At 46.6% G+C, this 24,546-nt stretch overlaps 1 protein-coding gene across 1 annotated transcript; it reads right to left on the bottom strand.

The window, feature by feature from the left end:
* Positions 1-1,585: 1,585 nt before the first annotated feature.
* Positions 1,586-16,396, bottom strand: IL2RB (interleukin 2 receptor subunit beta). The gene is made up of 10 exons (XM_008931563.2): positions 16,183-16,396; positions 14,831-14,928; positions 14,377-14,503; positions 12,751-12,862; positions 11,447-11,555; positions 10,323-10,471; positions 9,715-9,901; positions 7,846-7,942; positions 5,982-6,066; positions 1,586-4,604 (listed from the first exon to the last, which is right to left on the bottom strand). The coding sequence occupies exons 2-10, from the start codon at positions 14,910-14,912 to the stop codon at positions 3,783-3,785; spliced, it is 1,770 nt and encodes a 589-aa protein (XP_008929811.1). The 5' UTR covers positions 14,913-14,928; positions 16,183-16,396; the 3' UTR covers positions 1,586-3,782.
* Positions 16,397-24,546: the final 8,150 nt, after the last annotated feature.

Raw genomic sequence — 24,546 nt, forward strand, 5'->3', positions numbered from 1 at the left:
CCAAAGGACAGAAGAACACTATAGATTACTTAATTTTTTTTTTATTTACAAAGAGGCAAGCCTTTTCTTTTGTACTCAGCAGCAAGATGTAATCAGGAAGAGTACATGGATGTCATTTGGCCATGCAGAGAGAAAATTAGAAAGGAGAAAGCCCAGCTGGAACTCAATCTAGCCACTGTCATAAGAGATAACAAAAATGTTTTTACAAATACATAAATAACAAAAAGAGAGTCAAGGAGAATCTCCATCCTTTATTTGATGTAGAGGGGGAACATTGCCACCAGGATGAGGCTGAACTACTTAATGCCTTCTTGGCCAGATGTCGTCAGGGTACCCAGCCCCCTGAGCTGGAAGACAGAGACACGGAGCAGAAAAAACCTCCTATAATCCAGGAAGAAGTAGTTAGTGACCAGCTGTGCCACTTAGACACTCACAAGTCCTTGTGGCCAGATGGAATACACCCAAGGGTACTGAGAGAGCTGGCAAAAGAGCTCATCAAGCCACTCTCCATCATTTACCAGTAGTACTGGCTAACCAGGAGGGTTCCAGATGACTGAAAGTTAGCCAGTGTGGCACACATCTGCAAAAAGGGTTGGAATGAGGATCCAGGGAACTACATGCCTGTCAACCTGTCCTTGGTGCCAGAGAAGGTCATGGAGCAGGTGACCTTGAGTGCCACCATGTGGCACGTGCGGGACAACCAGGGGATCAGGCCCAGTCAGCATGGGTTTGGGAAAGGAAGGTCCTGCTTAATCAACCTGATTTTCTTCTATGATAAGGTGACCCACTCAGTGGAAGAGGGAAAGACTGTGTATGTTGCCTACCTAAACTTTAGCAAAGCATTTTACACTGTCTCCCACATCATTCTCCTGGAGAAACTAGCAGCCCATGGTGTGGGTATATGTACTCTTTGCTGGGTAAAAAACTGTCTAGATGGCTGAGCCCAAAGAGTTATGGGGAATGGAGTTAAATCCAGTTAGCAGCTAGTCACTACTGGGGTTCCCCAGGGCTCAGTGTTGGGGCCAGTCCTGTTTAACATCTTTATCAATGACCTGGATGAGGAGATTGAGGGCTCCCTCAGTCAGCTGGCAGATGACACCAAGCTGGATGGGAGTGTTGATCTGATGAACAGTAGTATGGCTCTACAGAGGGATTTGGACAGGTTGTCTTGATGGGCTGAGGCCAATTGTAGAGGTTCAACAAGATGAAGTGCCAGATCCTGCACTTGGGTAACAACAACCCCGTGCAGTGTTACGGGCTTGGGGAAGAATGGTTGGAAAACTATGCAGCAGGAAAAGGATCTGGGGGTGTTGGTTGACAGCTGGCTGAACATGAGCCAGCAGTGTGCCCAGGTGGCCAGGAAGGCCAATGGCATCCTAGCCTGTACTGGAAATAGTGTGGCCAGCAGGACTAGTGAGGGGATTATCCCTCTGTACTTGGCACTGGTGAAGCTGCACCTCAAGTGCTGTGTCCAATTCTGGGCCCCTCACTACAAGAAAAACATTGGGGTGCTGGGGCATGTCCAGAGAAGGGCAAGGTTAGTGAAGGATCTGGAGCACAAGTCTTATGAGGAACAGCTGAGGGAGATGGGGTTGTTCAACCTGGAGAAAAGAAGGCTCAAGGGAGACCTTATTGCTCTCTACAGCTACCTGAAGGCAGTTGTGGCAATGTGGAGGTCAGTCTCTTCTCCCAGGTAACAAATGATAGGTCAAGATGAAATGGCCTCTAGTTGCACCAGGAGGAGTTCAGTTTGGGTATCAGGAAAAATGTCTTCACTGTTAAACATTGGGATAAACTCCCTAGGAAAGTGCTGGAGTTACAATCTTTGCAAGTGTTCAGAAAACAAGTAGACATGGCACTTTGTGATGGTTTAGTGAGAATGGTAGTACTCAGTCAAAGGTTGGACCTGATGATCTTGGAGATCTTTTCCAAGCTTAATGATTCTAGGAAGGAAAATTGAAAAGCTTATGAAGATCTACATGGGGACAAGATACCCACCAGTGCAACTAGGATCCCTGGCCCATGTAAGATAGCAAATTACTCATCAGGGGCAAGGGATTCAGTGTCTCTTTTTGAAGTTCATCTTGGAAGATTCTCAAAGTACATGAAACAGCTGGGAAAGCCTTGCGCTTCCTTATCTGGGAAACCGAGGGGTCTTCTTCACCTGTTGTCTCCTGGAGACAACAGAGTAGTCCATGTGTTGAGACAGGTAGTGAAGAAGCTGATGAGAGGAGAGGTACAGTTCCCACAGCCCTCTCAGCTACAGGCAGACTCAACTTCTTTGAGCAGCTCTTTTGAGGGGAAATCCAAGCCAGTAGGTGACCCTATAGCTGGGACTCCTAATTACATTCAGGATGCATAATGCAAGGTCAGGTAACAGTGTAGGACCAGGACAAAGTGGAAGCTCGATGCTTGTTCAGACAGAGATAGGAAAGAATTAGTTTTGTTAACACTCACAGGTGTGACAGAAGTACTAACAAGTTCAATATCCTTGAGTTTTGTGGTATAAATACTCTTAGAAAAACTCTTAGAGGAAGTCTAAGAACTCTTAGCATAGGGTGGTATTCTCCCACTGCTGAAAAGTCCAGACATATGGCAAGAAAGTGGACAGATGGTACAGATGTTGAACACAAGGATCGATGTAACCAGAACAACTTGTCTTCCTTTGCTTGCCACCTTTCCTCTGTGGTGTGTTGCTTTTTCTTAACCCAGATAAGTGCACGTAGAGGAAAAAGAAAAACAAAGTCTGTGCTATCTCCATTTTTTATGAGTGGATTGAAGTTTTCTTTTCAGTAAAGGTGCTGATTTGCGGGTTAGTTTTCTGGTCTCATTCATTGCATCTTTGCTACTAATTAGGTAATGGTTTCTCTTGAGCAATGGAAGGAATGGGCAGCACGGTTGTGATGTTTTCCACTAATACAGGATGTGGGATGAACTATTCTGCAATCAGCTTAAGGTAGTCAAGTAACTGTAGTTTGCCAGAAGGGCAGAGAGGCTTTCGATTTCATGAAAAATATTGTAGCAAGAATGGGAAATTGTGTGAGTTCTTTCTACTGCCATTATCAGAGCTGGAGGAAAGAAAGAGAGGGAGGGGAATTCCCCAGTATTTTTAACGCAATAATGGGGATTTCTTTTTTACACTGCACTGCTGACACAGTTGTGGCTCTGAGCTGACCTTGGGGACTCTAGTCTAAAGCTGGACTGCTTAGTTTAGAATGTCATCTCTGATTAAAACCTGAAGTGGGGACACCATAGGAAAAAATCACACCCTTGGTCAGTCAGGAGGAGATGTCTTCATCCATTTCATCATCAGCCCCAGCACTGACTGGCAGTGATATTGTCCCCTGTACAAAACCTCATTTCCTCCTCTTCAGGCATTTCTCCCTCCCATTAGAGGTTTTCAGGCCAGAATAAGGCAAATGGACCATATGCCTGCTCAGCCTCAAAGCTGAGTTATATTTTATACCAAGTTGCAGAGCATGGAAATGCTGGCACAGCCTCCTACTGGGAGCTGGGAAGGGAAAAGCAAGGTGGTGTGGTTCGGGATGTTCCTTGAGCATTGTGAGAAGCATTTTCCATACCATCAGAGCCAATAATAACAGAAAACCAGGTTCACCTATGAAGATGAGTCTTTGCTGGCCTATGTTCTCCAGCCTCATTAATGAGCAGTCCCAATAGGTTTGCTACTGAAGTCCCATTCATGTCCTGAATAGAAAAACTGTCAATCTAGCCTTCCCTGAAGAGGTGGCTTTTACCATTTGTGGGTTTCCTCCAGACCAATTCTAGATCGAGCAATGGCTATACTGGCTTTGGAGGTCCTTCAGAGAAAGGTAGGAATCAGTGTTTGGGACCTGGCTGGAGAAGGCTGTTTTGCATGGATCCTCATCCTGTCTTTGCCTTAGAGGTGGAAGCTGGGAGAGAGAAGAGGTAGCATTTGCTGCTGGTGTACAGGGGTCAGCTGGAGGGTCTGCCTTCCCACTCCCCTCTGTTGCACTGATAGTATTGCTGTCATGCAGGTCCAGTGGATCGGGAAAGTCAGTGTTCAGCTGCTGGCACAGGGCCTCATCAGGTTGTGAAACTGCTTTGTCCATCACTTTCTCATCCTGTTTCAGAGCTGGTGTTGGTGAGGTGCCTTCACTTGACCCAGAAGTAGCCATGGCCTGCTGGGCTTCACCTTCTGTCTCTCTCATGACGGAGCTGTTTTGGAAGCCCTGGGTTGCCTTGATACAATGAAAGAAGTTGCGGGGTAACATGGTCATGTCCTCTGCCAGTGTGCAGAGGTCTGGAGAGGGGAGAGCATGGTGAGACTTGCCATCCTTGCTGCCACTGCCCTCCTGAGTGAAAGGCTCGTAGGTGAAGTAGACCTGACAGGGCTCGATCTCAAAGGAGTTGGGAAGGTGGAAGAAGAAGTAACCTTGGTTGGTGAAGCAGCTGGATACAGAGTGCACACTGGTTTCTGAGGGAGGATCAGGAGTCAGGGATCCCTTGGAAAGTAGAACCCGGGATTCCTGGTCACTCTTCTGCATTACTTCGAGCACAGAGATCTCTGGGATTGTGCTGTTCACACAGTAGGAAGATGTGGAGAATGGGGAGGAGAGCCATTTCTAACGGGAAAGAAACACAGGAGAGAGAGTGAGAGAGAGACTGTGACACCCAAAGTATAGTACTCAGTGAGGAACAAAAGGTTTCTTTTCCTGAGTGACCACAACAATTAAGTGATCTGTTCTCTGTCCAAGCACCAGTTACCAGGAGGAAATTCATGACATTCATGATGTCTCATCTGTAGGATTTTCAGAGAGACTATGTCTTTCTGTCCCTTTGAAATCAAGAGTGGATCTTATAAGCCTATGTTTTTAAATTTCTGGAGCAGGGAATGGAAGACGGAGAATTAAACTGAAAGGAAGGAAAAAACAAAGAAGGAAAAAAGCCTTAGAAGACCATAAGATGAAGTGAAGGTGGAAACATGAAAAACAGTACTGAGGTGCATCTCATGCAATCTATTCCTAATATATCTACATGGCCATATGCAGATTTCTCATCTAAAGTGCTCTTCCAGGCCCCTTGTGTCTAATTTCCACATTCATCTGGTCAACATCCTGCAGTGCATCATTATCCTTAAAAATAAACTGGTTTTGATGACATCCAGCTTCATTGCCTTTATGGCCCATAAAGGCAATTTTTCAAGTTCTTTCTGCACTGATAAAGTGTCCTCAGTGCCTGCTGCACACCCCTGTTCCCCTGCTCTGCACTCTTTCCCTGTAGTTTAAGCTTTCTAAAGCTTTTTGCACTTAGGTTTTTTCAGAGCTTTGCTGTCTCTGGACCCTCTGCAGTTTGTTTCCATCTTTCTTAAAGCAAAATGCCCCTTGGGATCACCTCCCACGTCTTGCATCTGACACTCCCTTTAATACTGCACAGAATGGTAATTGTCTCCTTGCAGCTGCCCATACTCACAGTGAGACTAGGGGAAAGGAAAAAGTGGAGCGGAGGAAGAAGGGAAAGAGACAAGAATGCAGAAATTAGCTAAGTGCCACCCAGTGGGATGGCAATTCACATTAGGAACAGAGGAAAGGCTCACAGTTAGGAGGAGGGGATCACAGCAGGAAATCTGGGGAAGAGCTGGGCAGCCTAGGGCAAGCAGGAAGACACCAAAATGGGGTGGAAGGGGATCTTGAGAGGCCAATCTCCCTCCTGCAGGTCCCTTGTTTTCTCTCAGACTGCCCATTATGGAAGCAGAGTGCTGAGATTTGCGTGGTTTGCCATTTCTCAGTTCTGTAATTAGAGATGCCTCAGCTGAGTGTCAGGTTTAGAAGGTCAGAAAATAGAAGTCAAGCAGAGAACCCAGCAGCTGGTGCTACAGGCACAGATGTCGTGTGTGCACGTGTAGGTCTGACAGGCTATCTGTCCTGGGCATGTGCAGCTGGACACTCCTTCCCCTCATTTCTCCCTCCTGGAACCACGTGGTTCCATCCCCAGTTCAATACCTGAATGTCACCTCCGTGAAGCGAAACAAGTGGGGGAAAGAACTTCTCAGGATCTGGGATGTGAATCTTCAGGATCTTTTTAAGCCTTGACAAAAGAGAAGGAGAAGAACAAATGAAGCAGGGCCTGACCCTGATCTCTCTGTCACTGTGGAGGGGTAGGAGAGGGCATTGCAGCTCACAGGTAATAGTCCAGTATAGAGGAGAGGTAAAAAAGGAACAAGCCTGAACACTGTCCTTGCTTTTGAGTGGTCTGACATGCAGTAGCTGAGGAATGAGAGGTATAGAGATGAGACAGTTAAAGCTGGCATTGCAAAATACATTGCTCTCAGCATCTTTAGGGAAGGGCAACCACCACTTCACTGGTTTCTCCCATGCCTTGGCTGGTTGCTTTAACCTCTCCACCTGCCCCCTTAAGCCTCTGTCCTGATGACAAGCTGAGCAGGTTTCCCTTGTTTCCAAGCTCCAGCTGTTGTGAGCTACCCCTTCTTTGCTTTGCTGCCACCACAATGACTTGGAGGACCACCTGGCCTGAGCAGGACCATCACCAGCAAAGCTCTGCCACAGCTCTCTGCCCTCTTAGCAGGATGCTGCAATGGTATAGCTGGAGCACACTGGCTGTGCAAGCCATCTGAGTGAGTATGCCTTGCATCAGTACAGAGGCCTCTGCTTTACTGGAACCAGCGTGTTGTCATCCTGGGGCAGCATGAAGTGATCTAATCTGATCTTATGTTCCTCAGAGAGGTAGGCTGATCCTGTTATCTCTTTCCTGAAGCTTTGCTCTTAGGAAAGACCCTCCTGACCTCTGGAGGCAATCAGTGTACTCTCTGAAGCATTAGAAGTTGCTAGTTCTTGCATATAAACTACCTTACATCATTGCAGATGCTATTTTTATTCATGCATGTCTAATCTTTTCTTGCATCTTACCTCAGCATTATTCTCCATTCAAATCCCCTAGGCTAAGGAGGCCTTTTTAACTCTCTCTGTGCTGTACAGCTAGCACTTTCTCAACTTTGTGTTATGATCAGGGTAAAACAGTGACCAGTGACTTTCTCAGTATCCATCTTCCTTCAACATGGTTCTCTCTTTCCTTACAGAGAAACCACCCTGCTGCTTCATCCCTGGAAATATTTCTCCCTGCCCCCTGTCATGAACATCAGCACCCTGCTTCTTCACCCCTGATCCAAGATGGGAAAACCTGTAGCTATTTCTAACCGCATCATGCTGACAGGTCACTGTTCCTATTATTGCATGGGGTAACCTTGTGAGACACTTTCCATCCTGAATAAAAGCAATGCCTGGGTAAAAATGCTGGCAAAGAGATCTTTAAAGCATCATATAGAGGTTTATCAGTGTGTGAGGACTGCACAGACCAGGGAGAAGAAGAATTGTACTCCTCACTCAGGAGTTTTGCCTGCAGACCAAATGTCACCATGTCCTGCCTGAGCTCTTGCTGGAGCGTTTAAATGAGAAGGTAGTGGTACCTAGGCTTGCTTGGTCCTCGCTACTGAGAGAGTGCTCAACCCAGTGACCCGCTTTTGAAGAGGCAATTTTGATGCGTCTCTGCCAGGAAACACCACTCTAAGCCCTGGCAGCAAATGTGCTGAGGTAGCTGTTTTAAATTTAGCCGGGACATGGCACCAGGTCACAGCAGTGTGGCACAGTACAACGATGGTGGTGAAACCACATCATCTTGGGTGGTGATATGTGTCCCCAGGCAAATGTTAGCCTCAAAAGGTTGGCCTATAAACCATATTTCAAAGTCATCCCTACCTTGACTTCTTACCAAGCGAAAAATAACCCAGATTTTGAGAATACATACAAGATACAGGAGAGGAACGGAGATGAAAATTTGATTCTCATTTACCATTTCAGGTTCCGTAAGTTAATAAGGAAGGCAGTCCCAATGATGACAAAGAGGAAAGTGCTCACTATAAGAGCTTGCAGGGCTGGCCAGGACGTTTCTGCAAGATGAGAAAGAACAAAGAAATTGCTGTGAAAATTTAACCAGGATTCTGGAGGTAGAACCTGCAGCCTTTTCATGGCTGTTCAAGGTGATCAAAATGAGCCTTTGTTATAATTTTATATACGATTACAGTATACAGAATTATAATATACAGGTCAGATACTTGAGTTCTGACATGTTGTGTAGGATGCCTTTGAGCTGATATGGGTTTCAGAGTCTAAGCATTGCTTAACAGATAACTTCAAGCTGAAGAGCTTGAACCCCCTGTTCATAACAGCACCACCACTAGGGTTTGCCATACATAAGGTATCACAGACTGCTGTTTGAAGTGTCCATCAACCTGTCTATCTCCTTGCAAAGGAAAGCAGGTTCTCCTCAAAACAGCTAAAGTGGGATTGGAGACTTGAAACAGCATTATGAGTCGGGGGGGAGACAGAGTCATAGGGTTCACAGGTCTCTGAGAAGGCAGAAGGACAAGGATGGTTAGGGATCAAGGGGTTGGCTTCTTTCTTTAGAGAGCTGTAGCAAAGCTTTAGAAGACTAGGAAGGTTACAGCTTTACACCATATTTTAGTACTTGGATTGTAGCGTTAGGAGAAAGAGACCGAGTTCCCACAGTACCGGGGCTGCCAGCACTCCTCAAATTTGTTTGGCATCATCTCAAACTTTTCTTAATCTGTCACTTTCAAACATATCTCCCCAATCCACCTTTGTTTGGTCTTGCTATTCTGGTGCCTGTTTCCCCCACCTGCCCCTCATTTCCATCCCTCATGTACCTTGGTCTGGGCATGCAGAGCATCTCTGGAGTAGTTTTTAGGGAATAGAGAAAAATAAAAGAAGGAGGAGACGTTTTTAGTACATTCTTTCTTTCCTTGTCCTTGAGATGCTACTCAGATCACTTTGACTCCTCTGCCTCGGGTATCCTGGTTATCTTTGGGTCTTGGTTGCTATGACAACTGGTTGCGGCTGTATCCTATTCACTGACATCACACACTGTCAAAATTTGATTGCCACAGCAACACAGTGCCCTTTCTAAACATAGCTCCTCTGTTTATATCAGCACCAGGCACAACAGGGAGGGCTTAAGCAGGGGCAGAGTGGGGGCGACATGAGAAGGAATAACATCTATCTGCTCAATTCGGAAAAAAAAATGACAGAGACCACAGCCAGTGACTCATCAAAGGGCACTATTTTTCAAGGCTGGAGGTTCATGCAGTGACTGATGCAAGTCTCAGCAGACCTTTTTGAGAGGGACTTAACATGCATGTAAGTCTGTCTCTTCCATTCTCCATGAGACTCTGCTTCTTAGGCTCAGGTGTCATTCAGTTTAGGAGCTGAGAGCTCTGTTTCACTGTATTTCACTGCATTTTACTGATTAGTACCTCCAGTGAACCGAGCCATTTTAGGAAGCTGGATGTATATTCCTAGGTAATGTTAGCATCTGGGAAAATGCCAGTCCTGGCCACTGCTTCTGCAGGTCAGACATATGGCCCCACTGCTCTGGAGAAGCAGTCCCTGATTTACACCTTGTGAATTTTGTCTGGCTTCTGGACGTCAGAGGGGCTTTGTTGGAGTCAGGGGGTCTTTGCCTTTAAACACTGCTGAACTGGTCTGACCTAACTGATTATGAGGGACAGGTTGTTTCCAACCTTTCTATTGCTCTTTGGCCAACACAGTACTCCCTACCCATTTTCCTTCAGCTTCCCAGCCTGCTTTGGCCCTTCTACCTTCTTTTCCCTGAGTCCCCATTTTCCCCTCCAAGTTAGACTACCTGACTGATCCTTATGGTCAGCATGTGTCGTCCACAGTATCGGCTTGCTCCAGTCACTCCACACGCCTTTGTAGGTGCTTCTGGCACTTGGCCTTGCACGGACAGCTGCCTCATATTTCGAGTTGGGTGAGAGTCTCTCAAAATTTGCCCACATCTGGTCATGTTCAATGGGCAAGTTCATGGCCTCCTGGGAGTAGGGCAAATTTAGAACATCATCAACACCCTGGTTTACAGCCTCATGTAGTCATCTTTTCCAAAGCCCTCAGAGAAGACCTGTCTCAAATTGCTACACCTTGTGCACTGCTTTTTCACCCTGGAGGAAAATTTTTCTTCACTTTGCTTTTTTTCATCCCTTTCAGGTCTGTCCTGGAACTGTCTGAATTTCTTTGCGACAGCACTGAGTAAAATGGGATCCCCATCTGCCTCCTTGTCATCACCAAACACTGGCAGCAGGTGACAGAGATAAAAGGGTGGGGGTTGTCATCCACTCTCCAGCTTCACTAAAACTGGTTTCATCCTGAAGAGAGGCCCAGGAGCAAGTCTTGGGTGATATAAAGAAGACCAGGATTAGTATGGTAACAGGTCCCAGTATCCCACTCTGTACTCACCTCCCAGGACTGACTCATGTTTCGGTACCGCACTTGGTATTCCCGCTCCCCATTCAAATAGTGAGAGGAAATATTCAGGCTCCATGTTAAGTTGGAGGTGTTTTCAGTTATGTTAACCAGATGAAGATTTCCTGGAGGTCTCAGCTTTACTGGAAAGAGAGAAGGAGTAGGGCTGATATCTCCACTCTGTCCATAGCAGGACTGCACGCCAAGCCCCATGACAGCAAGGCTGGTGTCTTGACTGTGCTCACAGACTCTAGCAAGCTACAGCCACATGAGAGAGTTCATGAATTCCCCCTCTCTGTTCCTCCTTTTCCCCCACTGTCACTAATTGCAAAAGGCCTATTGCCTCTGGGCTATGTTAAAGGCAGCTCCTCCTGTGAGCCTGTGAGAGTGGCCCCTGCAGTCAGTGCAATCAATCCATGGGGCCAAGCATCCTGTCTTATATGGGTGATCTGCATGGCAACTGCATGGATAGGAACAGAACATGGCTGGGGAGACAGTTGCTTCCCAGATGCTTTTTCAGAGAGCTACAGCCACAGGGATGGAGTTACATGGACTGTCTAGGCTGAATCTTCCTGATCCTTGACTCCAGCCGTGCCCTCTTATACCTCATCTCACAGCAGCTCTATTGGACATCTCCTTGAGACAGATAAATTCACATATCCAGCAAAAAAATGTCCCAAGCAGATGTTTTGCTTTTGGATTAGTGAGGGGAATCCTTTCAGCAAAGACTGGTGCGTGCCAAAGCTGGCTTAAAGGAGGGTGGAAGCACACACCTAGTAGGAGAGCAAAGGAAGAGCTGCAAGACTCCTTGCAAAACATTTTTTGGAAGGGGAGCTGAGCTGCCATTGCCTGTTTGAAGCAGAACTTCTAGGGCAAAGCACTCTCATTTAACAGTGTCCCAGACACAGGACAGGACAGGATGGGATTGGCATGAATCTGCATGATAAAGGTGCAAGTGGCAGAAGTCAATGTGTTCCACCTGTACTCATAGCAGGGGACAAGCAAAAGACAGAAACCTAAAATCAGGTATGGGTATTGCATAGGGGTGGATGGGGAAGAAAAATTAACCATCCTTTCATGGGGAAGTTTCAGAAACTGGAAGACAGATGAGTACTCACTATTTGCAAGGGGACTGAAATTTTCTATTCTCGCAGGTACAGACTTATTCTCTCCAATCTGGCAATGGACAGACATGGCAAGACGGTCTGACCTGGTGAAGCATTGAGTCTGTAAGGAAAATTAACCACTAGTGACAATGAAGCCTCATGAATATGCATTCAAATTTCAAAGCATTGCCTGTGTATAAGATATTTAGGAATATTGGACAATAAATATGGAAGATATTTGTGGCTGAAAGGCATAAATCTCAGTGGTGAATGAGGAACCAAAGATTTATACTTTATGTAAGATTTATACTATATGTGGTCAGATTTTTTTTGTGTACTGCAAGAAGGGCACAAACTAATGTGATATGTTAGTTTGCTAAGATTCCTATATGTGCTGACTAAGCAGTAAAAAAAGTTACTTTCTATGAGTGACATTTATTGAGAAAAATTCTTTTTACTAAATCATTTTATGTTCACTGGTAAGATTGAAACCATTTTAGCATTAAATGTTACACTTGAAATGGAATGATACTGAAGGACCATGTGCATCATACACTATTGAATAAGCAATAGGGAAATTAGCTTGATTAGAAAGATAAGATTTTGGAACTATTTACCAACCCTGCAATTTGTCTTTGCGCATGATATGCAAATGTAAGAAAGCTTATCTATCATTAGAACTGGTTGTGGCTTTAACAATAAGGAGAATTAGCTCATATTTGGGTGGGCATTTTCTGAAATCACAGGGACTGCAGTAACTGGGTATGACTGAAGGAAGTACATAATGAGTCTAAAATAAGATTGATCCAAATAAAGAATAATACTTAGAAGGTTGGCATCACCATTAGCTCTAGTGATGTGTTGCTGTTGCATCTTGCAGCTGACACATCTAACCAGACTTCACAGTAGTTAATAATCTGGAAAATGATATTGACTTCTTCAAGGAAAATGAGATCAAGAGAGGACTTCAGAGCTGGTGGTGATGTCCTCCCTCCTCAGAGGAATGGGTTAGGGCCAAACCCAGCAAACTGAGACATGGGATACTGCATATGATCTGTCTGTCCTGCACCTTTTCTGCATAGTCAGGACAGCATGGCCCAGCTAACAATGAAGCCAATCCCTCTTGCAGTGGAACCCACAGGAGCAATGCATGTCAACAACACACAGCACCAAGCCCAACTCCAGAACTGGAGTCAGGGATTAGGTGTGGGCTTTTTATACTGCTCCTGAATGTCACACTCCTTTTACACCCAAAATACACATAGAAATCTTTTCCACCTTGTCATTAGCTAGGCCATCCCAGATGAATTACTCACATTACTGTCTTGGCTGAAGGTCTTGATGCATCTCCTCAGTCCTCTCTTGTGTTCTGCCTTGAGTAATTCACAGTCCTTCTTGTTTTTTCCGGGTAAGGGAGATGACATGAGACTCAAGGTAGAGAACAACAATGAGCTAGGGAGGTTGTTTTGTATTTAGTCAAACATTATGTAACACTAAAGGGCTCTCAAAGCATTTTGCATCCTCATGTATTTGCTCAAAAGGTTGCAGCAAAGATTTAATCCTACTTGCTCTCCCCACTGCACCACTCAAACAAATTTTATGTGCTGGCACATGGAGAGTCAGTGCATCCCAGTTATTTCAGGCCAAAGATAACAGTAGATTTCCAGTTTCAAAGACTTTACAAAACTCTCTTCCTACCCTCGCTGCATCCTGTTGATATCAGAGGGCATGCAGAGCTGCCCACAACCGCACCCTGCAGCCCTGGAAGACAGGTGCCTTTTCCAGCCCCTCTAGGATTTACAGGTCTCCTTCAAACCACTGAAACTCCTGTAGGATCTCAGATACTGAGTAACATGTACCTTCTGAACCAAGTCACATCCCAGTCAGTGAGGACTGTACATCACACATGGCAGCACCACACCATGACCTCTCTTCTGCTCTGACAAGCAGCTGGACAGCCTAAGCTGAGCTATGGCATGGCGGGGGACAGGATGGGAGAGCATCTGTAGGGCTGCAGCTGAAGGGGTATCTGACTGAGGTCCCTGATCCAGCTGTAAGGTCAGATCAGGCCTGAAACTTGCTGAGAGTGGGGAAAGGTGTTGTCCTAGGGCCCCGGTCAAGGATGGTATAGTGACAAATCCAGCCCAAGTTCCAGCCCCAGCCTCTGTGATTCACACCCATGGAACAACATAAATGTTTTAGCTTTCTAGGTCCATGCACCAGGCCACAGGATATACTTGCCCATCTAACCCCATTGGAGGCGTCTCTATGACAGTCACAAGTAACCCACCCCCTGCCAGAATCACACTGAGCCTCTCCTGATGACAGGCACCCAGGGAAGTTCTGGGGTTGGTTGGTAAACCTCTTGACTAGAGATGTCTTATTAGGAAATGACACAGACTCAGCCAGCCTCCACTACAGCACTGGCCACACACCTCCCCTCTGCTGGGAGGCATATGGGAGAGGAAAACATCATGAACTGAGAGAGATAAAAGGGCCAGGAAAGGAAAGGGGGATAGTATTTTTCTTCATTTGTTCTTACCCAGGGTGAAACATTGCAGTTATTTCTGGCAATGGGCAAATGGCCTCTGCATAACTTCAAATCCACCCTTCTCCACCCCCATGTCTATACATCCTCCTTTTCCATTTAAAATGTCTTTCAGTCCAGAGGGTGGCTAACAAGACATGAAAGAGGGATTTTTTTTTTCAATGAAACATGGATAGAGCCGTGGAGCTGGAAGATGGGTCATGCAAGACAGTTTGTGACTGTCAGATGGCAAACATTAAGCACTGGCTGCCAGCATCTTAGCCCACATGGGTTAGAGACAGAGTACAAGACAAAGCACCTCAGCTCTGTGACTCCACTACACCTGGCTTGGGACGGGGTAGCCTACATTTTTGTTAAGTGGCATTGGCTTTCCTCAGCCTCTCCAATCACCTACCTGTCACAAAAACCTTGATTTGATAAAATCTCCAGCTGACACGATGCTTCAACCAGGTCCCTGCCTGGGTCCCAGTCGCAGAAGAGAGCCGCCCGTGAGTCATACCAGCAAGTTAGGCTGGAGGCACCTGCCAGCAGAGAAGAGATGGACAGCAATGTGGTTCAGTTAGCTTGGCATTAGTTAGTCAGCCATCACCCTGAACAATTCTGCCCCATCCCAAACCACAGACTCCTCTGCTGGATAACTCCAACAAAAAAGAAAGGCAGAGCCACTCACTTCTCTGTGTCCTTGGAGGCTGATGTGCTCATAAGAGACCTGTGACTCTTGCAGCCTCCTCTAGCTGTATGTTACAACAAGAACATTGCACAGCAACATACCATGGCACACACATGCCTTCGGCTGACTCCCCTCCCTGCCCACCCAGCCGGCACAGGTCAAAGGAATTGCTTCTTACCTTGTACTGAGTCTGATGCCCACAAGGGATGCGTGAGGCTGAACAGGCAGAGGTGAGACACAAGCAGCAATGAGGGCTTCATCTGTACTGGTGACACACTGAAAGAGAGAAGACACCCCCACAACATAGCTCAGCAGCGTAAGTAAGGAAGATGTCAAGAAGTCATCTCACAGGAGGCATCCACTGTCCTGGGGCAGGGCTCAAAGCCACTACCAGTCTTCTAGGCTCAGAAACCTATATCCCTTCCACTCTGGAGTCTGTGCTCTTCCCTCAGCACCTCACTGTTTTCCAGCCTTGGGTGCTTTTCTCAGCAGTGAAACTGTTCACAGGGCAGCACAGATAGGCTGTTTGCAGGAATCGCGCCTTCTGAAAACGCGTGAGTGAGTGCACAGCAGTCCGTGTGTGTTGTTTCAGGCTGCTTGCTGACTCAGGTAGAGAGTGCTGCCTTGGTTGCGCATGTATTGTGCTTTGAAGAGCTTCTTTTTTTGGTAAGCCCGAAGGCTGAAATAACTAGGTGCTTGATGAGTAAGAGGGGTCTCTGTAACAGATAAAAGTTAGTTGCAGAGCCCATGGCTTAGAAGGCAGATTTTGAACAGCACGTTTGGACCAGCAGGGAAATCAGGAAGAAGAAAGAGTTTTCCAGGTTCTAGAAATTCAAGGCTTTACCATATCAAAAAATATTACAGAGTCATACACAAACTACATACCATCTGAGTAGACCTTGCTTTGCCTTGGAAGGAGTCGTGCTTTCAGGCATATCAGAAAATTTGGGCTTTGTAATAAGGAAACTGCAGCACCCCTCATGCACCCCTGGCACCCAGGGAGCCTCACTGTAATACAAAGCCTGTACAGTCATGCTCCGTATTAGACAGACTGGTATGGACTTCTCTCTCTCTCTCTCTCTCCCCGCATCCACCTGGACACCTGTCTCTTGAGATCTGCCTCTGCCCGCAGGAGAAGGAACTACCCTCACCTCACACCAACCCTGGAGCCCAGGCAGACCTGAGCAAAACAAGCTGGAGTCCCACTAGACCTTGCTGGGACTGCCAGAGGAGCGGGAAGAGAGGGTTTATAAATACCAATTCCCGTTGCGATAAAAGATTAGGTTCAGAGGAAGAAAAACATGATGATGATACATGAGCAGACAAAGTGAAGAGAAAGAGAGAGAAAGCTGGTGGTGTGGTTGTGAGATGTGGGGTATGATTTGAGAAGATTGCGGACAGACAGGGAGATAAATACGTGTTCAGCCCTCCCCAACGGCAAGATTCAGTTTGTCAGACTGAAACTCCTTCAAAGATGCTTTTCAGATCAGCCACCCCCATGTGGGAGAGAGCTGGCATTGCCCCCTTTACCTTCCAGTTCTAGTCACCAAGTGGTCCAGATGAAGGAAGTCGCTGGGGTCGTGATGTTGGATGGAATCAGATGTTGAATGTCAATGGGAATGGTGAGTGCAAAAAGGGAGAGAGATGAAGGCAGATATCCGAGCTCAGTGTAAGTCCATAAGAGGAGAGGTGCCTCCAGCCCAGCAGTTCTACTCCAGAGCTCTTCCTCTCATATGTGCATGGTCTCTGTCTTCTCCCTCTCACCTTTGCACAGGAAGCTGCTGCTTGCTTGCCTTGTCAGACTGAGACAAGGCCCTGAAGTATCGAAAAGGCTAGCGAGGCCAAGAATAAAAAGCCCCAAACCACGTCCTACTTCCTGCTGGTAAAGCAATAGGTGCAGAAACAAGGGTGGAGGGGTCAGGTGTTAGCTTGAAGTGCTCAGATATACTGGGACCAGTTTCAAACCATTGCTGTGAGGCAAAAGAGTGAGTGGAAAGGACTTATCCTCTTGAGACACTGGCAAGTGACCCATAGCTTCCTCTTTCAGACACCCAAACTGATCACTCATATTGCTTTCAGGGTCTGCACAAGTTTACAGATTGCTTTGAAACTGGGGACAGGAGTCTGTATAGAGTAGAAATACCACAGACCACTTTGTGAAAAATAATCTGAGTTGTTGACCTGAGCAATACAGAATGAAACCAGATTCCACATCAGTGTCCCAGTTTCAGAGGATCCATCCTGGGTCAGAGCAGGAGTGGAATGAGGGCAGTGCTGACAAAGATTGAAACACACCCTCACACTTGCAGATGGTGTGACACCACAAGAACACCCATCCCACGGCCTCCCTACCCAGCCAAGCACCCCACTCTCTCCAGAGAAGGAAGAATCAACCCCTCCCACCTGAGACTTGCAGCTAGTCCAGATAGGCAACACTGCCCTGCAGTAGCTGCAGTGCCTGTTCAGCAGACAAGGATGCAAAAAATATTTTCCACCTTCCAAAGCTTCGTGTGCCCTCACCTTTGCAGAAAGACAACCCCTTAATTTGCCTTCACATCCAAAGCTGAGACAGACACACAAATGCAAATCTACAGTCTGATAGCTACCTCATTCGAGGATAGATATGGACCTGCATGTGTCCCCACACCCCTCTCTTTTTTCCATACATGAATACGATTCTCTGAAGTGCAGCATATCACATTTCCTGTTGGTCTGGGCTGCATGATGATGGCCGCTGGTGTGGGGCCAGATGATGAGAATCTCTTACATATACAGTGGTCACCACACTCTGTGCTCCTCATCTTTCTCTCCCAGGGCAGTTCAAAGCCCAAGCTCAGGTCTGGCAAGAAGGTTTAGCTGACCAGAAGTTGCAGGAGGCTAATCTCAAGTTTCCAGGCAGTTTCTTTTTGAGGACTCTATAAACCTGGAGGATGGAACCTCCTTTAACAACAAAGGGATCTTACATTCAGGTAGTGGAAAAAGGGTATGGGAGGAGGATGAGCTTTTAGCCACAAGAAACCCGGCCCAGAGACTGAATCTCAGAAGATATCAGACCTCAAAAAGAAATAGCGTTGGAGGAAAACAGTAGTTTGAACACGTGGGCAGAGCCATTTTGCAGGAGGCTGCAATAGTGGATCCTCATGGCAATTTCTGGGGAAGCACTGCGGTTAATCCAGACCAAGCCCTCACTTAGCCAGCGGTATTGGAACACAACACCTTTTTCTTCACCACATACAACAAGGACTGAGAGTCTGAGAGATGACATCTGGATTCTCTTGCTAGTCATCTGAAGACCCTTGTCGTGGCCAATCTTTGGGAAGACAACCAGGGAATCAGAACCAGTCAGCCTCGGTTGAAGAGGAGCAGGAGAAAGGATGGGCTGCGTACTCCCCTGCTCTGGTAATCACTGCCTGTGTATGTTGGGCCTTGGAGGCTCTACCGGGGTGGAGCAGTAATGGCATAGATCATCAGGCCACAGCCCACCTTTCCCAGGAACTCTTAAAATGAATGCAGCTTATTCTGGCACAAAGTCCTAAACTGAAACCATGAAGTCCTCTGTGAGTAAGTTCTTGGTATCACCAGTGTTGCAGCTGCAAAGGAGCATTCATGTTAACCATATATTTTCCTGTTTATCCTTCAGACTAGAGAAATCTGCAGCTTCCTTAAGACCAGAGATAACTTTGGGAAAGGAAGAGCACAAAGCACCCACTTTTATTGCTCAGTTGATTTGTTTTTAGTGTATAAGAATCAGATTAGGTTGGTTGTGCACTGTGGTACCTGAAATAGCAGAAGAGGAAAACTTACAATGCAGTTACTTCTTATAGAAGATGAGGGGTTGCAGCAGTTGGAAACAAGGATTTATCTGGTCAGCCACTGGAGACTGGTTTTTTATGGATCCATGTCTCTATGATAGATGCTTATGCAGATTTTTTGCTATCTAGTAAGAACTGATGTCACATTGAAGACTTGCCCAATGAGGCTCCCAATGGAGAGCCAGAACTCTTCTATTCAGCCATCCTTGCTTAACAGTAGTAAGGGCAACTTTCTCAAGGGCAACTGGAATTGATTGACTTTTCCAAAATTGTGAAGGGAGAAGGAATGGTCCGATGGATCAGACAGCAGACAGCCAAATCCCAATGTGTGAAGACACAAACTGCCTCAACATATTTTCATTGGAAACACAGTTTACAAGGTACTAAAGCAACAACTCTGTGGCATAAATAATGGTATTAAGTCCAGACCCCATTTGGCACGGATAAATATGCTTGCTGTCAGCACAGTTTTTGGACTTGATTGCCCAAGACATTGTACTACTGAGAATTTGGAAGTTTTTATCTCCTTTACACCAATATTGTTAGGAATTGTGCCATTTGCAATGTGAGAAGCCAAACAAAACCACACTATCAGCAACACATGTGAGGTGTTCTTGTTACCACCTTCCTGTCCCCATAATGGTGACTGAGATGGGTGAACTCCGTAGTCAGCGTTGTTGTTCAGTGTTAAAGTGGCAGGTAAAAGTGTGGTAATGGAGGTTTGGTTAAAGGTGTTGTTTGGGCCAGATCAGTGTTTCAGGGGCAATGTAAGTTTTAAAAATATTCAAGACTGAGGCATGTGCTTACGCACATTTTTTTACACACAAGCTTGTTTTTTCCCCTCACAGAGAGGGGAGCAGTGCTGCTGAAACTGCTCATTTTCAGTTGCGTGTCTACTGAGAGTCTGCACAAAATGGCAGAGGTGAAGACAAGAACAGAGACAGTGAAGAAGTGTGAAGTGCAAAAGTATTGTGTGGTGTCAAACTACCCCACAATTCATCAATTCATCAGGTGTCATCAGGCTGGGCACATCCCTTCCCTTTGCTGGCTCCCAGTTGGAACCAGAGTGCCAGGCTAACTGGGATGCCTTGCCTGTGGTTTGTAAACCACCCAGCTCACCAGGAGTGAGCTCAGTGAAGGGCTCAGTAGATCCATCCTGGTGTCCTGTCTACAGGGCCCTCCGAAGTGGAGCAGTGGAAAGGGTCCAGAACCAGCAGGAGGTGAAGGGATGAGGGCAGAGATGCCCTGATGGACACTAAAATTCACTTCCTGACAGGATACACAGTGAAATCTCTAGAAGCTGTGTTAGTTATTTTTGGTACTTTCCAAATAATGTTGTTTTAACTATAACCTTTACATTGAATTTCCTGCCAATCGTATATGTGCGCTTCTCAAAACTCTGCCATTGTTCTACAACTGCACTTATTTTCCCCTTAAATTGCGGTTCTACTCCGAAAAAAGTCTGTAAAAATGGCCTTGCAGGAAACCACTGTTTAGTGTATCAGTGAGCTCTTTACTGAATTTGTTCACATTACCAATCTAAAAGAGGCTTTGCTTTGTATCAAAATGGCAAATTTGCTCCGATGTTTTTTTCTCCCGCTCCATCATCCCAAGGGATATTGCTGCTACAGGCTAAACACTGCCCTCAGGTTAATCTCCATCATTGTGTTTAAGTGGAGAGGTATTTAAGCAATGGAGTTTAAGTTCTGGAATCAGGTACCACAACAAACGATGCTGGGCAGCAAGTACTAAGCCTAACTATGCAGTGGATGATGTTCCTGCACTTCTTCCCTTTCAGCTTCTGCCCTACAGAGGGTGTCCTGATAGATCTGACCGATAAAAGCAGTAGGCATCAAATATACACATGAATACACAAAATGTTCAAAAGTAGGAATTCCCTAGCCCTGTAGGCTATAGAAGAAAATGGACAAAATTGGTAGGAAGCTGAGGCATTCACAGTCACTCATTTGAGGCAAGTCTGGGGCCACAGGTGGGAGGCAATGGAGGAGGTGTTCACTTTCACTCCTTGACAGTGATGGCCACAGGCCCAGAGAAGTGGGGAAACAAGGGTGGGAGGGAAAGCATGCTACTTTCAAGCAGTTTCACTCTTAGCTTGCCTGGCTGTGAAAATGCTGCTATGACTTCATGAGCAGGGGCATGAGACAGTCACGAGATGCCCCCGCCCAGGATCTGAGCCCTAACTGCTCATAATGTTTGGGTTGAACTAGACAGTGTCAGGACTTTGGTCAGAGAGGCTGGAGCCCAGCAGTAAAGTCAAGCCTTAAGAAAGCTCTTAGGAGCTTCCCTGATGAATGCTTGTGGTGCCACAAGGGCTGCTCAGACCCAGAGTCCCTCCCTAGAGATACTCAGTGAAGACCTGGGCTGTCACCCTGGGCTTGTCACTCTGTGTCTCTCAATACCCTTAAGCATAGCAACATGAAGGCCAGTACCTACACTCTTGTCTGAGCCTGTGGATGTGGTGCATGAGGCACTGCAGGCATTTGAGCCACAGCAGTGTGGCAAGTGTTCTCTGTCAGCATAATCATGGTGCCTGTGTATGCAGATGGTCTTATCCTGGCACACTTGCCATGGAAAACTCAGCAGTGTGAACTGGAAGGAAGGCAGCATACCCTTGGAACTATCACCGTATATGTACAGCTCTCACATCCTCTCTGCATCTCAATTTCTGCAGCACAGAGAGGGGCATAATTGACATCCTTCCATCTTCAGAAACAAATTCACAGACCAGGCACCAGGTCCTGCATCACAGGTGTCCATTGCCAGGGCCTGTAGGGCCATTATTGACTTCTAGTATTAAAACATGCCCATGCAAGTTCTTAAGGGTTCTCCTGGCATTGAATGTTGATGATGCATGGCTAGAGTGCCTACAGAACTTTCTCACTGACCTGTATTGAAGAGGGAGGGCCTGTGCAAGTTATATGTTGTACAGGAAGGCAGCACTGAACTCAGAGAACAGCCTTACACCAAATCTATGACCAAGCAAGGTAATGAGCTGAATGCTGCCTGATTTGCTATTCAGCATCAGCGACTGCTTTCATCCTTGAGGGAAATCATTACCTTGTTACCTGGGCAGTCTTGAAGAGATAAAGCCCTGCTCTGTTTTTCAGCCTGACAATGTGTTACATCTCTCTCTATTTAAAGTTAGAGGGTACAAATGCTTGACAAGCCAAATATGAAGCAATGATGGCTTCCAGACCTAATAAATTGAGAAAAATTCAGAGATTTATTGTACATTCAAAATTGCTTGGAGGCAAGACACGAAACTGTAAGGAGATTCTTGAGAATAAACCCTCAGGTACTTTGATTAGCGAGGCTTGGTCCCAATTTAATCACATTTCCCTTCCTTCTCTAGAGGAAAAAATCATTACAACCACCACCCCCATTCTGCTTAGAGCTCTCCTTCCTCCTCCATTTTCTTCATCTCTTTGCCTGAGCAGTTTCTAGAAAGGGAGTTAATTAGATTGTTGATTTTGTTTTAAAATATGCTTGATGATGTCATGCTTACCCAAAGGCCAACTTCCTGCTCCCCCTTAAGCCCTTACAAGGGTTACTGATTTGTGACTGTGGCAATTATTAACTTTCACGTTATTAAAATGCTTGTACAGAAATTACTTGTTTGGAGACAGCTTCCTGTCTCCTTACAGCTCGCTGCTCAGGAATTGCGTTCCTGTCTCTCCCCTGGGATCAGACAGGAGAGCCATTTTTCCCCTGCTCTGTGATTTCCCAGGTTCAGCTCTCCCCCCATTTGCCCTCTAGTGTCGCTGCTCCCACCTTGGGAGGCAGAAGGCATGCTGAGAAAGGCACAATCCGTGTGCCTGGTTGTAAGGAGTGGAAGGGAAGGGTGATGTTCAGGTCCATCACCTGACCCAAAGACTTGAGGTCACTTCAAGGTGATGTACCACCTTGTGAAACAGGTCAACCCAAGGGGCTCCTCAACCCTCTCGAGAGACTATCTCTCAAGGGTTTCAGCTGTGGGCTTCCTCCTCTAAGGACTTTTCCTACTAGGGAGCCTACTCTGAGGTGAACTGCCTGTATCACAGTGGCTCTGCAGCTTGATGAGGCTTTTGGATATGGCTGCACACAAGTGAAAAGCCCATTTTTTTGGCTATAGGTAGGCAAGACTGCTTGTTAGTGGAGATTACTGGCCAGATCCTGGTGAACACTGCAAAACCACTACTTGAAAAAAAAAACAAGCAGTGTGGACGTTACTATTTTCACCACTATGGTCTCTGAGGAGCCTGTAGTTTCTCCTTGAGAGATGCAACACAGAGCCCTGTACATGTGGTATTTCTCAGGTTTGTTGCCATAGCACAAAGTGCAAGCCACATCTCCCCACATCTGCCCCACTGGTTGTGCCTGTATTTAGAAAATGGGATGTAGAGGTCTCAGGGGAAACGGGACTTGGTTCCCTGGTAGAAAGACTTGCAGGGTGTCACTTTCCTCCTCTTCTATTCCTGACTGACATGCATGGGCAGAAGGGGAATCTCCTTTTGAGTATCACCATTCCCTGCTGCTCCAGTACCTCACACCGAAGAGGCAGGAAATGGCACAGAGCATTGAAGAAGTTGATAATTTCATCCTCCCTCTCCCTGCAGCTCTAAAGAGCAATTGCAGCCATCACAGGGATGGGAAGGCTATTTTAGGCAGGTTGCTGCGCCCCACAGTTGGGAGCAGACTGCGGGGAAGGTCCACGGAGGCACTGCCCTCCGCTTGCACCTGTGCACACATTTGTGCACACAAACACATACACACAGTTGGGACAAGTGGGGAAGCACAGAGGGCATCAAGCACTTGGCTCCACTCAAATGCTTACCCTGGAAACTGGCCAAGGACAATATGTGTCGGCAGGCAGCAGGGTCCTTTCACTTAGCCATGGTCTCAGGTGAGACTTATTCTAATAGGAAACATGCACTGTTGCTTTTATGTTTCAAGGATGAGGGTGTCACTACATTTCCCCAGTGCTGACCTTCTCTGCACCCCAAGAGAAAGGATCCCCCTCTTTCTTCTTACACTCGTGGTGACCTTCTCTGCACCCCAAGAGAAAGGATCCCCCTCTTTCTTCCTACTCTCCCAATGCTCTTTGCAGGCAGCAGGTTCCTTCATTAGAGATGCTCAGTGTTCAGAGGGAAAGATGCTGATGAAAAGGACCGGTCAGGGCTTTTCTCCCTGCGGTCTTGGAAATTATGCTGGCAGCCTGGTTCAGTCTCTCTCCCTCCTCCCCTCCTCCCCTGCCTCAGCCCCCGTGATGGGGGAGGGAAGAGCGTGGGTGGTGGAAGGAGTTGTGGTCCGCAGATGTGTGAATTGTTGCTGAGTAGAAATAACACACCACGGACAAACAGAGCAGCTCAGCTGAGAGCCATCGCTTTGGGCTTGCATCACTGACCTTTTCCTTTTGCCCTTCTCAGTCCTCACCTGACCCTCCCCCTGCTTCCCCTGCACTTTGCACTCAGAGAGCTCTCTGCACAGTGCTTCGAAATGGTGAGGAGAGCTGGCACAAGAATGTTAAGGTGGGGGGAGGGAGTAAAATAAAAAAAAAGCTCTGCAGCAAAGAGAAAGCTATGCATTGATCCTCTCTCCATATCCTCAGGGCTCAGGTTGCCATTCTGCAGGACAAGAGAGTTGTGGTCTGAGCCAATGCACCACTGTCCCTGTCTGGTCAAGCTATTGAAATGAAGGCACAGCTGTTCTGCCTCCACAACTGGCACGTTTGGTATGAGGGAGGAGAAGCAAGCCTGTCTGAGGGTCAGGGGAGTGCTTCAGTCTCTGGTGTATCACGAACAAATGGAATTACAAAAAAAACATTTTAAAGCCTTGATGGACCAAGACTGAAAATGTGGTACAGCTGTAAAAACCTGCATAAGTATTTTTGAGTCAAACAATGCCACCAGCATACCACACAGAGAGAAAGTGGGAGTTGGGGCAAAGCAAGGGCTTGGGAGGTGTTTTGGGCTGCGTGTGGAATGGTAATCCTGTGGGCCCTAAAGATCTGCTGAATTGCTGGCTGTGACTGAAGGTGACAGGACTTGGTTGCCTGGGACATGTGATCTAGTGATCTGCCCCA

Source organism: Manacus vitellinus, unplaced genomic scaffold, assembly GCF_001715985.3.
Source record: "Manacus vitellinus isolate BGI_N305 unplaced genomic scaffold, ASM171598v3 scaffold_5_pilon, whole genome shotgun sequence".
NCBI lineage: Eukaryota > Metazoa > Chordata > Aves > Passeriformes > Pipridae > Manacus > Manacus vitellinus.

What these genes read in the sequence shown, in the direction of transcription:
- IL2RB (XM_008931563.2), bottom strand. Translation starts at nt 14,912, where the DNA reads ATGAAGCCCTCATTGCTGCTTGTGTCTCACCTCTGCCTGTTCAGCCTC. An exon ending in GGCATCAGACTCAGTACAAG is followed by an intron (nt 14,504 to 14,830) that starts GTAAGAAGCAAT and finishes CTCTGCTGGCAG; the next exon opens with GTGCCTCCAGCCTAACTTGC. An exon ending in AATCAAGGTTTTTGTGACAG is followed by an intron (nt 12,863 to 14,376) that starts GTAGGTGATTGG and finishes CTCTACCTTGAG; the next exon opens with TCTCATGTCATCTCCCTTAC.